Here is a 13,426-nt window from a genome sequence, read left to right as displayed (position 1 = left end):
TGGCCTTAATACAGAGATGAATAGATCATGGCGTGTCTGGCTCCAATAGATATATCTACAACATAACTCTTCCACTTAAGGGTCAAGAAACATTAATGGAAGAGGGGTGAGAAAGACTGTAAGGGCCAGAGGACCAGAAAGTCTGTTGTGAGATTGTGCCTCCTAGAAATAATAGGGAAGCTATACCCATGATAGCTAATCACCATGGCAGCTTGAATATAAGTCTAATAACAATATCAAGTTAGCCAGTCTACCAGTCAGGATGTGGGATCCAACATCTGAGAGTCAGTTACGGAGGAGCAGCAGCCAGAGCCCTTCCCCATGTCTTATCTGTATGACCACATTGTGATGACTGTAAAAAACATTGAAGACACCACCATGTTCTAATCCAAGATCCTGGGCATGGAGTCACTACTTTCAAGGGAGACCGGAAAGCAAAAATTTAACTTACATGAGGTGGGCAAGGAATTTGATCCCAAAGCAGCTCATCCCATTCCAGGCTCCCTGGATATTTGTTTGATAACGGAAGCCCCCCTGGAGGAGGTGATCAAGCACCTCAAGGCTTTTGCTGTCCCCACTGAGGAGGGCCCAGTCTCCAGAACAAGAGCAAATGGTTCTATCCATCTACTTCTGCAATCCTGACAGAAACCTCATTGAAGTGTCCAACTATGTCACCTCATGATAGACACTGGCCTTCCCCCATTGTGATCCACAAAATGTCATCTTACCCCTAATTTCCTACAAATCCCAGAGACCTCGAAGAACTGAGAACTTGGGCAAGAAGGACCTAAGACAGGTTTACATGCAAACTTTTGTGTCTAGACAGCCTCCATTCAAGTTACTCTAATAAATGACGAATCTCTCCATAAACAACAACAACAACAACAAAAAACCCCAATATCAAGTTATATTAATGGCAAAAAGGTTGACATCTCACTGTGTCCCATTCCTAGACAAAGAAGTACAGAAAATTACCCTATACTAGAGATAACCTTCCTAATAATTAGTTATCCAATAGTCAGCCCTGAAATTGTATACCACCATACAGTACTTAACTATTTATGCATTTACACATGTAACAATCAAAGCAAGAGGTCATCAGTGTGATGGCAAAGTGGGTCATGGCAGGAATTGGAGAGGACAGAGAGGGTAGGAGGGGAAAAAGAAGGGAAGTGATGTTAGGTATATTTTTAATTTAAAAGGATAAAAGAAAGAGAAAAGCCAAAGAATTGTGGCCAATACACAAAGAATGGAAGAATTAGAAAGTCACCATTTTTTTTTTAAAAGAAAGTCACCATTCTGCAACTCCTAAGTAATAACCAATGACTATCTGAAAACAAAAGTCTTTTTTAAAAATCTTAATGAGTGTAAGGAACAGTATGATATGCTCTCTGGCCACTAGATTCTGGGCAAGTGATTTGTTCAAGCAATAGTTTCATCTGACTCCTGACTTGAACACTAGAAGAGGCTCTTCCCTTGTTCCATCTGGGTCCCAGGATAAAACTCAGGTCCCTAGGCTCACTGGCAGTTACCTTTACCTACTGAGCTATCTTTCTGGTTCAGCTTGTCATAAGAGAAGTGGTAAGATTTACACGATGCTTAGAACAATATGACAGCATGATACTACTTGTTTTAACTTAACTCTAATAAATGACATATATAATATAAATAATAAACTATGGCTATCTTGTTAGAGTAATGACAAGGAAGGGGCATTTTTCAGACAGAAACATTTTACCATATACTATTGTTGGGTTCAAACACTTTAGTACTAGTCACATTTGTCTGTAGTTTTCATGCCACTGTATAGTGTCTTTTTAAACAGAAAAGTATTTATCATATATTGCCCTACTCCAATACATATTTTCTTACCTTATCCAAAAGGTGTATTATCATTGGTACAAGATTGGCATCAATTACTGCCTGAACCTGCTGTTGATTTCCTGCAGTGATGTTGGAGAGGAACCACACTGCTTCCTGTGAAACAAGTTACTTTCAATATTTCTCATTAAAAAATAAAATGCATATCTAAACTATGAAAAAGTATTCAATATCTAGTGCCATAATTATTTTATTATTAAATGAGTTCTGTAATAAGAATTTTAGAAAGTTTAATTCTATTACACCCTTTCTGTATTTAAAACAACAACAACAACAACAACAAAACTGTAACCCTGGCTGACATAAAACTCCTAGAAATCCATCCATCTCTGTCTCCCAAGTGCTGAAACTAAAGGTATATGCTATTATGCCTAGTCCTTCACAGTTATTCTGTATAAGATACATAATTTATACACTATAGAATATCTTTACCTATTTTCTTTGGACAAATCACTACTGGCTTCTAATTTAGGTCACAACAAGTTAACCCATCTAAAGATTTTTTTTCAGGCAATGCTGTCTGGAAGCACAATGACTCAAGAAGCTTGGCTGACCAAAAACAAAGGAAGATGTTATAAATTCTAAATAATACAACTCCTGCACATGAAATTTAACATCCTTTTGTCAAATAATGTGCTTTAATCTACTCTCTCTACCTTAACAATCCTATCCTAGCAGATAAATCTCAATTAGCCATGATAATGAAGACATCAAAAATGCAAGTGGATTCTCTTAATGTCCTTATTTATAATAGTCATTGTACTAGTTCTCTCAAGAGCTGAATGTGGCACCAGTTGTTGGCTTGCTGGATTGGTCTACTTTAATGATCTTTGAAAACTGCCCTTAATACCAGGAAAATGCTATACTATTGCTAGAATGATAGTGGTCACAAGTTTCAAAGATAATAAATGCATTACTAAAACCTTGTTAGTAATCATCAGCAACAACAACAAATAATTCACATCCTATGGAAAACATTACTAGAATTTACCAAATATAAATTCATCAATACACTAATTAGTAAACACTAGCATACACTAGACTCTTTTGGATCAGATCACAGGACATTTTTTAATGATCCTGTTAGAGAGTTAGGGTGCTGGGCTACTTAGGTGAGCTGTTTTTGGGTTATAATCATCGGCAATGTTGTTATCAACAACCCATATTATTTCTACAACAGCCTCAGATGCACTCCAATATCAGCATCACCATTCAGTGCCCCCTTTCATAGCCACCACACACACACACACACTCATGCTTGTACACACTCACATTAATAACTACCAATGAAACATTAAACTAGGAGAATTACTACTTGTATTAAAAATTTCCACTCATAGCAACATTCAACACCCAAATATCTCTATTTCATCATTTCCAAGAGAGTCAAAATTACAGTTTAATAGTGATGGTGTAGCTCAGTGGTAGAACATGTGCTTATAGTATGCCAAAGGCTCTAGGTTTGAAACCAGAACCCCATGAGCATATTATAAGACTAACATGCTTTCTCAAGGCCTATAACATCTTATACTAAAAAGCTAATGCTATTAAGACATCCCTTGGAACCTAATCCCACAAACAAAAAGTACCATTTTATAATAATTTAAAAATACTCACTTTATTAATTTTCTCTTTGGGATGAGTGAGGAGTGCTGGGAAGTGTGAGAGAGCATCGCAGTTTAAAACTACTTGTGTTTGCTCATCAGTTCCAGTGACAATGTTGCCCACAGCTCGCAGTGCAGCAGTCTGAAACAGGAGATGCAATGAGAAGTTTGATATTAAGAACTCTTATCAACCAGTGTCAGGCAACCTTAGACAGATTCAGCCACTCATGCAGTTCTTTCATTGCAACTAACCAATCCTTTCTGAGCACTGTACTTCAGGTACTGATCTAGGAACAGCAGTGGAAATAGGAAATATATAAATTCCAGGCCTTATGTAGCTTAAGCTATTTCAACAGAATTGATATCAATAAAAGGGTAATTTTACATAATAATTACTACAGTAATACTATTTAGCTGTTAAAAACAAGGACATCATGAAATTTGAAGGCAAATGGAAGGAATTAGAAAATATCATCCCGAGTGAGGTACCCCAGATTCAGAAAGACATGTGTGGTATGTACTCACTAATAAGTGGATATTAGGCATAATGTACAGGATAACCATGCTACAATCCACAGACCCAAAGAAACTAAGTAATAAGGGGAACCAAAGGGAGGATTGATGAATCTCACTCAGAAAGAGAAACAAAATAGTCACCATCAGAGGTGGACTGAGGGAAGGAGCTGGCTGGAAGAAGGAATGGTGATGAAAGATCAGGTGTAGGGAGAGACGGGGAGAGAGGGTCAAAGACCGAGGATGGGGGAAGCTCTAGGGAGTCTATGGGGGTGGCTCTAGCTAAGAATCTAAGCAGTGGGGGATGTGGTATACAGCCACCTCCTGTAGCTAAGTGGGACTTCCAGTGGGGAGAGGGGAATATCAATCCATTCATAAAACCTTCAGCCCAAAATGTGTCCTGTCTATACAAGATGGAAGAAATGGCTAACCAATAACTGCCCCAACTTAAGATCCATTCCATGTGAGACAGCCAACTCCTGACACTATTAATGATATTCTGCTATGCTTGTAGACAGGAACCTACATGTCTTCTGAGAGGCTTCATCCAGCAGCAGATAAAAACAGATGCAGAGACCCACAGCCAATCATCTGATGGAGCTCAGGAGTCTTGTGGGAGAGTCAGGGATAGAAGTGAGCAAATCAGAGGGGTCAAGACCACCACAAGGAGACCTATAAAGCCAATGAACCTAGGCCCCATGGGGGACCACAGAGACTGAATCATCAATTAAAGGGCATGCAGGGGCTGAACCTAGGGCCCTACATGTCTGTAGCTGATAATGCAGCTTGGTTTTCACATGGGTCTCCTAACAACTAGAGAGAGAGAGGGGGGGGGGGGAGAGTGTGAGAGGGAGAGAGAAAGAGAGAGAGAGAGAGAGAGAGAGAGAGAGAGAGAGAGTGTGTGTGTGTGTGTGTGACTCTGTTGCCTGCCACTGGATCCCTCTTCCTTAACGGTATTGCCTGGATGGGTTTCAGTGGGAGAGGACATGCCTAGTCCTGCTGGGGCTGGATGTCCCAGAGTGGGGTGTACCCAAAGGGGGCTTCAGAGGGGATAGTGGAGGGGAGGAATTTATAAGGTTGGGACTGAGAGGAGAGGAGGGAGGAGGGCTGTAATTGGGATATAAAGTGAATGAATAAATTAAGAAAAGCAAGTAGTAATTTTCATGTTCAGTTAATTTTCCTATCCTCTAATTTTTCTTCCTATACGACAAATGATTCAGCTGTTTAAACACAGAGTTATTTTTTCAAGAGAAGACAATTTAGTACTTACTAGCTCAATCCCAGGTCTCTGGTAACCACAATATCTATGTCTATTAATCTGTATATTCTGTTATATCTATATAAATAGAAACAAGTCACAGCAGTTGGTGGTACCCGTTTCTCTTTGTAGCCAAGTAATAGTTAGCTGGGTATCAGTTAACAGTTTGCTTCCATTTGGGAGCATTTGTATTAAAGTTTCTGAGTGGTCAAGTGCATATCCATAATCCTAAATACACAAAACAGTAGACATACTGTCACACAGTACTCACTTTTAAGGACTGTCTACTCTAGTGATGTCCTTTTTTGTCCACATTGCTGTCTTTTTAACTGTAGTCATTCTCAATGTGAATGGTTTTCCAATTCAACTCATATTTCCTTAATAACTACAGCTTTGGGGCTCACTGACCACTTTTATGTGTTTCTTAGAAAACTGCAAATCTTTTAGCCACTTTTTTGTTCTTTGTTTTTGTATTTATCTTTTTAGTGTGTTAAGTTTTATGCCTGTGTGTAGGTCTATGTACCATGTGCATGCCTGGATCTGAGGAAGCGAGAAGAAAAAGTTGGACCCTCTTGAACTGGAGCTACAAACAACTGAGAGCTACTGCAGAGTGCGCAGAATCAAACCTGGGTAGTATTGTTAGTTGCCGAGTCATCTCCCCAGCCCCAGGTTTTTAAAATGTCTTAATTTTTGAAGAAGTCAGATATATGAAACAATATGCTAAATGAGATTATAATTACATCTAAATTTTAGGGGGAGTAGGGATACAGATTAAGCCTACACGACATGAAAGTTGAGAAGCTTAAGAAAATGTTTGTACTGATAAAGTACAAAGCATTAACTTTTTCTGAAGACTGCCTAAAAGAAAACTCCAAGTCCTATATTAAAAACCACAATTCTAAGGCCAGTATTAAAACTAAAGAAGCACTGTTTGATTTTGGAGAGAGAGTGTGTGTCTGTGTGTACACACGCGCACATGAAAATATATCACACATATACACATAATATGCAAATCTAATAATAAACATGTAACAAATATATTTACAATAAATCATACATTTAAATAACTAGTATTGGTCAAATCTTTCTGAATTAGCTGTTTCTTATAATTTTGGTTTTGATACAGGGTTTCTCTGTATAGTCCTAGCTATACTGGAACTCACTCTGGAGACAAGACTGGCCTCTGCCTCCCAAGTGCTGAGATTAATTGGGAAGCCACCACCACCTGCTGCCCAGCTCTTTCTTTCTTTCTCTCTTTTTTTTTTTTAAGTGTTTTAATTTTAAAGGAGACTTTTATTTAGTTTGTGTACACATGTACATGAGCTTGAAATCAATGCGTTCTCCTCTGTTGCTTTCCATTTATTTATTTATTTATTTATTTATTTATTTATTTATTTATTTATATTTATTTTGAGGCAAGGTCTCTCGCTGAGTCTGGAGTTTGTTGAGCTACCTCCTCCACCTCCTCAGAGCTGGGCTTACAGGCACTAACTGCCACGTTATGTCGGCTTTTATTTAGGGGCTGAACTGGTCCTCAGTCTTGCACTTTATCCACTGAGCCATCTCTTGAGCACTTTTTAAATTTTAAGTAAATGTATCTCCACTGTTAACTACACACTAGTATCACTTTAAGAGCTAGCTTAGGTTTGTAGGGAATATAATGGTTTTATATTTAGGCGGTAAAGAAGGGGGGAAAAACCTATTTTTTTCCCTTTAAGCTTCATGTTGATTATAATGTCCAGCAAAGGGCAAGATAAAATAACTTAGGCTAACAGCTTTCTTTATATACCTGCTTGGTTGACTTTAGATCGTTATAACATTAAAAATCATTATTTACCTTAGAAAGGTAGGGAAGGCTGTCTGATTATACTTTCCCACACTGCAGTTTACCGATAACTGTGTGTGAGTGTGTGCACACACATGCCTAAGTGCGTTGAGCTTGCCTGTATGTGTGTTATAGTAGAGCCTGAACTTCGTACAAGTGAGGCAAGTGCTGTAAAACTGAGCTATATTCTTGGCACTAATTTTTTTTTTAGCTTTCATAGATGGAGGCTCACTAAAATAAAGAGTACATAAGAGGATTAAAATGTAGAGAAGCAATAAGGATGTCTTTAAACTGCATATCAGTTCAAATCCTTTATCTCAGATAAGTATCAGACAAATATCAGTAAGTCAGTATTAACCAAACTGCTAGATGAGTAAAAATAGACGCTTTCACAGGAGACGGAGGGGCGGAGTGGGAAAGCAAGTAAGAATGGTTTTCAATGGCGCCAGAGGTGCTGCGCTAACCATGCTTCCTGGTATTAAATATCACTTCTTCACAGTAGTGTCTCCCTGTCTGGCAGGGATGGGGGTTCTTAATAACTGCAGTAGTTTTATCTCATTTTCTCCACCTTTAAAACTAAGATAAAATGATTCACTTTTTCCACGAAAGACACATTACATCGTTAGGTAAATAATATGCTTTAATTTAAAAAAAAAAAAAACTGTTAATTTTTGAATGTCCTGCTTAAAAGCATGGTGAGAAAAAAACCAACTTAATCAAAATAAACCTACCTGAACTTTAACTTCCTGGTGGCTGAGTAGCGGAACCAAGTGAGGAACTATTCCGGAGTCTATTACCATCTGGATCTGTTCATTGCCAGCATCCGTAAGGTAGGACAGGGCCCAGACAGTATCTACCAGTATCTAATAAGTAAAAGAAACGTTAAAAAATTTCAATATTTTCTCATTTTAATATTTCTTTTTTATTTTTCTTGGGGGTCGGGTAGGATTTTGAAACAGGGTTTCTCTGTGTTCAGCTCTAGTTGTTGTGGAACTTGCTCTGTAGACTAGGCTGGCCCCAAATCCACCTGCCTCTGCCTTCTGAATGCTGGAATTAAAAGATGTGTACCACCATACTCAGCTACTTTAATAATTTTTAACCATAATGTGAGATCTTTTCTCTTCTTGTTTCAACTCACTAGGAACATCAATTTCTATTCTCTAACTTTAAGATGTATAAGTACATTATAGTCCAAATCTCTTAACAGTATCTAATCTTAATTCAGCAAACTATGGATGCAAACTGCAGCATACTAAATAAAAAACCAACCAACCAACCAACCAACCAACCACAAATAAAGATTAAGGCAAGAAATAAATAAAAACACTAACTCCTGAAAAAAAATTACATCATATCACTGCTACTATGGGGGAAGAGAGGCTTTTTGATTAATTTATAATAATGATGATGCTTTGACACACGCAAGTCATGTGTTTGATCCTTCTTTGTATTTTACACCCTACTTCAAACTATGGCCAAAGGACAGTAGGGTAAAAAGACAGTAAAATGTAACATATATAAGTAACAGAATTGTTTACAAAACACTCCCTCAGGAATAGCAACTATATCTGGAACCCCCAAACCCTTTGGGCTCTGTATCAAAAAGCAGAAATATTATGATTAAGACACTCAATATACCGCAGAAGGGGGAAACAGCACAGTCACAGCTCCTTTTAAAATCTACAAAAGCAGTTGATCATGGTGGTGCATGCTGTAACTGTTCTCAGGAAGTGGAAGGAAGACCAAGAGTGCAAACCTTCCTCAGTTAAACACTCAACAGGGTCAGGGCAGAAGCACTCAAGAAAGTTCTAAAGATTCACACAAACACATTTTTTTCCTCAAAGAAAAAGAAGCCAGCAAACAGCCAACCATGGTGGTGCACACGGCAGCTTTAGGCAAAAGGATTTTGACAGAGGACAGCCTGGGCCATATACATATACTAAGACCCTGTCTTGATAAGCAAAATAGAACACCAAATGTAAGAAGTTTTACAAAGTAGTATCAACATATGTAAAACAATTACATCTCAGTTTACAAATAAGGATCTTTGTCTAGAGTTTCATCATAGGCTAAAATTTGTTAAGAAAGGCAAAAAATTCAAATTACTTGCTCTTGACTCTATATAAAAACAGGATACATTCTTTGAAAGTCCAATGTTAAACACGTTGTTAATGTATCTAGATCCAAATTCTTCTTCAAATCCAACTAAAACTCTTACATATTTGTACCTGACCAAGTTTATAAGTATTCTAATTATAACTACAATATAATTTCTCTTTACTTCTTTGAGGGATGATTTAAGAGTGAATAGTTCTAACTTAAGAAGGCTATACATAGTAATTATTATTTAGTAAATGATAAAGTATTTGTGAAAGATAGTCCAGAAAAGAAAAATTCCAACATAAAATTAATATTCAAGACCTATTAAAAGTAGAACACTGAAACACAAGCTCATCTTTTGGTGGACAAACAAGAGTTAGGTAAACAAGTGGAAAGAAAAAGTTATCTGATATTATAATAGTTACCAATGTTTTTGCAAATCTTTGAAAACAGAGCACTAAAATTTGTGTTTATTCAAAGAACTTTGCTATAACTGGAGAAATGAGACTGAAAAATGGCACCGAGGAACAACAGGTTTTCATAGTTTGATATATATGAATTAGTATTTAAGTTAATATTCACTTATGCTTCAAAATACAAAAATATAACCATGTGTATATATTCTCCAAAGCTAGGCTGTCAGAGGGAGTAGCCAAAACCGTTCTGAACAACCAGTCATGACAATGAGAGATGGCTAAGTACATCTTTTTAACAGGTTTGATTCCTCCCTGAAGCTGCAGAAACAAATATAAAAATAACAAATATGTGCCTCAATTATTGAAGTGGTAAAGTATGAGAGAATATAATTACACATTGTTTCCAGTTCTCTCCTATACCATAGTGGAAGTCCAGTAGATATACATATATACATATATTAATGTACAACAAGAAGAATTTACTCACATTTACATCTGTGTGATGAATTAATACACAAAGAGCTGGAAGAATCTGAGGAGAGAAATATGTACAACTTAAACATATACCAACTAAAAGAAAAAACATATAATGGTATCTATTTTTTTTCTTTGTTTACCTCCTGAATTGTCTCCATTGGTGGTGGTGGGTCTTTGTGGCGACATAAGTTGACCATAACCCAGGTAACATTTCTTAAGAATGTTATAGGGATAGAAGGACTTATGAATGAAAGCAGAGGTTTTACAACTCCAAGACTTATCACATAATCTCTACACTGAGGTCCATCACCTGTAGAAAGGATTAATTTAATAAGATAAATCAACACTCAGCTTTTTCAGAAAACATAAAGCATTTGGTCATTTATGCAGCTACTAATATTTTAATAAGCTTTTTTTAAGTTTTATATAAAAATATTAGTCATTTAACAAGCTGACATTCTAGGTCATATCTATCTGTGTCTTTATAAGCTGCTCAGGATGTCCCTAAGATGCAGCAGCCCAAGAATTCTTTCAAATACCCTGGGCAGACATGTTGTTGTTACCTCAATGATTTGCTCAGTTTAACAAGCTTTTAATACAATATATCTAAACTATTGAGAAAATTAATGCAGAATTCATATTTATGTTATGATTCAATAGGGTCTAGTGTGGTGGCACAAGTCTAATTCTAGTGTTTTGGAGGCAGAATCAGATGGAGATAGGTTTTGCTACACAAGTTCAAAGTCAGCCTAGGATACCTGAGACCCATTATCAAAAGCAAAACTAAATAATCCACAAGAAAAAACCTTTCTTGCACTATAATATCTGGTGATGTATTTGATTTAATTCCAACATGTAATTAGAGAATAAAACAACAAAAACAAATATCATAGTGTTTCTTTAATACAGTGGTTCTCTACCAGTGGAGTCACAAAACCTTTAAGGGGGGGATGTCACATATCAGATATTTACAATTCATAACAGTAGCAAAATTACAGTTATGAAATAGCAATAAAAATAATTTTATGGTTGGGTTTGAATATGTTTGGCCCAGGGAGTAGCACTATTAGGAGGTATAGCCTTGTTGGAATAGGTGTGGCCTTACTGGAGGAAGTGTGACACTGTGGGCGTGGGCAAAGAGACCCTTTTCCGAACCATGTGGGAGCCAGTCTTCTGCTAGTTGCCTTCAGATGAAGATATAGCTCTCTCAGCTTCTCTTGCACCATGCCTGCCTAGATGCTACCATGCTCCTACCTTGATAGTGGACTAAATCTCTGAATCTGTAAGCCAGCCACAAATAAATGGTGTTCTTCTAAGAGTTGGTCATGGTAGGGTCAAAGCATTAGGAAGGTTGAGAACTTTAACAGCTTTACACAAAGCTTTGAAGTTTGATACAAGAGTAAAGGAGGGAGGCACCCAGATATGCAACATCATTCCTACAAGCAGTGTACTCTACACTAGTAACTTCACAGAGTAGGCTGCTCACAAAAACCTCCAAGCATAACATTTTCAAGTTGGACCTCAAAGGTTTCGGGCTGTCGAGATGGCTTGGTGAGTAAAGGCTTGCTAACACCCCGAGTTCAATACCCAAATATACGAGGAATGAAGACACCATTTGCCTCAAGTTGTTCTCTAATCTTTACATGTATGCTGCAATATACAGGTAAACATGCACACACATACATATATACAAAGTAAGTGAAATGTCTTAATTTTTAAAGAATGTCTGGAATCCTTTGTCAAAAAAAAATGATAAAAATCCCAAAAAAGGAATTTTCATTATTTCCAAGCCAGATTTAAGAATTTTTCCCATTACTGGTTCTCTATTTTTGTTGTTGTTGTTGTTGTTTTGCTCTTGTTTTTTTGAGACAGGGCTTCTCTGTGTAGTTTTGGCTGTTCTGGAACTTGCTCTGTAAACCTCAAACTCACAGAGATCTACCTGCCTCTGCCTACTGAATGCTGAGATTAAAGGACCAGGTAGTTCTGTGATTTTTTTTCAGACAGCATCTTGGAATGTAGTACAGGCTAGTCTTGAACTTACAGCAGTTCTCCTGCCTCAGCCTCCATAAGTACTGGGATTAGTTCTTTGGATTTTTAAGTTTGACTTAATATAGGCTCCGGTAAACAGACTTGGTGGTGTAGTCTTGCAATCCCAGCACTTGGGAGGCAGGGATTCTCTAGCTGAGGACCATGAGTTTCAGGCAAGCCATATTATTATAAGTAAACAAAAATGCTTCTAGTTTGAAAAAAATGCTAGAAATACTGAGGTTGTATCAATTATTTTTCCTACAGTTATTTATAAGTGTAAAGGTAGTGATTATAATGGTCAATAATGATTGAACATTAGGCTATTAGATACTTACTGTTAATTCACAATAATAATAGTTATACATTACTAAATTTTAATCTCTTACACAAAGTTTTTAGACTTCTTAAGTATGCTACAATGAGAAAAATTACTGTTATTCTTAGATGGAGAAAGTAAGATAGACACCAATATAAAAAAATCTAAATAATTTATATATTTTATAAACCTTTAAATAATTAAGAGTTAACTACCAACAAAAAGCTATCATGGTAATGTAAGCAACAAATATACTCCTGATTATTATTGCTTTACATTCATAAAACTTGCTTTATATTTCATAAAAACTGACAATGACAAAAAATTACTTTTTGAACCACTAGTAGTCATTTTTATTGGTTAGTGTATGGTTTATCTAACCTATTGGATTAATGTATGGTTTATCTAACCTATTGGATTAACTTCCAAAGTTTCACAAGTTTCATACAAACCTATGATGTTTCCCAATGCCCACACTGCCTGTTCACAGACATTCTGATGGGGTGAATGCAGAAGCCTCAGGAAAAGTGGCACAGCATCTGCAAGAGAAAAGTAAGTAGCAATAAAAGGTAAAGATACTATAAGGCCCTTCTTTTTTTTTTTTTTTTTGACTGAGAACCCAACAAATCATAATGCAAACTATCAAAACTATTTTAAAATATAATTTTGTTAAATGAATTCTGTTATTGAAATAATTGAAAGGAAAACTAGCATCAAGGTAAATTGTAAAATAAACAATTCCAAATTAAAGTCCGCATTTTAAACAATAAAACTCGGACTCAATTACATTTACTTGTTTGTCATTAGAGTCTAAACCAGGGCAGTCTACAAGTTTCCATCATATTCTACCACTGCACTGTGGCCCTACCTAAGAGTGTAGCCCAATTTCAAGAATCATTCCTTATAGAGTGCTATCTTCAAAATCAGTGAAAAAGCCTGAATTTTTAGATAATTTCTGTTTTTTAATACATTTATTCAGACAAAGTGTGTTTGTGTGTGTGTGTATGT

At 36.6% G+C, this 13,426-nt stretch overlaps 1 protein-coding gene, 1 non-coding gene and 1 pseudogene across 2 annotated transcripts in view; 1 reads left to right on the top strand and 2 right to left on the bottom strand.

Annotated features, from left to right (window-relative positions):
• The window catches only part of Kpna4 (karyopherin subunit alpha 4), a 59,375-nt gene that overhangs the window by 14,957 nt on the left and 30,992 nt on the right, over nt 1-13,426 (bottom strand). The window contains exons 8-13 of the mRNA XM_052180367.1: nt 12,871-12,957; nt 10,215-10,384; nt 10,085-10,129; nt 7,813-7,944; nt 3,499-3,627; nt 1,873-1,977 (exon numbers count right to left, since the gene is read on the bottom strand). Of these exons, the coding sequence (XP_052036327.1) occupies nt 1,873-1,977; nt 3,499-3,627; nt 7,813-7,944; nt 10,085-10,129; nt 10,215-10,384; nt 12,871-12,957 (668 nt within the window). The remainder of the gene's footprint in view (nt 1-1,872; nt 1,978-3,498; nt 3,628-7,812; nt 7,945-10,084; nt 10,130-10,214; nt 10,385-12,870; nt 12,958-13,426) is intronic.
• LOC127683272 (glyoxalase domain-containing protein 5-like) lies at nt 263-682 on the top strand (annotated as a pseudogene).
• On the bottom strand, nt 2,929-3,261 carry LOC127683966 (small Cajal body-specific RNA 7). Its single transcript, XR_007977722.1, has one exon. It is a non-coding gene; the product is annotated as a small Cajal body-specific RNA 7 (non-coding RNA).

This window comes from Apodemus sylvaticus, chromosome 4, assembly GCF_947179515.1.
Source record: "Apodemus sylvaticus chromosome 4, mApoSyl1.1, whole genome shotgun sequence".
In the NCBI taxonomy this organism is placed as follows: Eukaryota; Metazoa; Chordata; class Mammalia; order Rodentia; family Muridae; genus Apodemus; species Apodemus sylvaticus.
The sequence above is the reverse complement of the archived record's forward strand: the minus strand, read 5'-3'. Positions and strand labels throughout refer to the sequence as shown.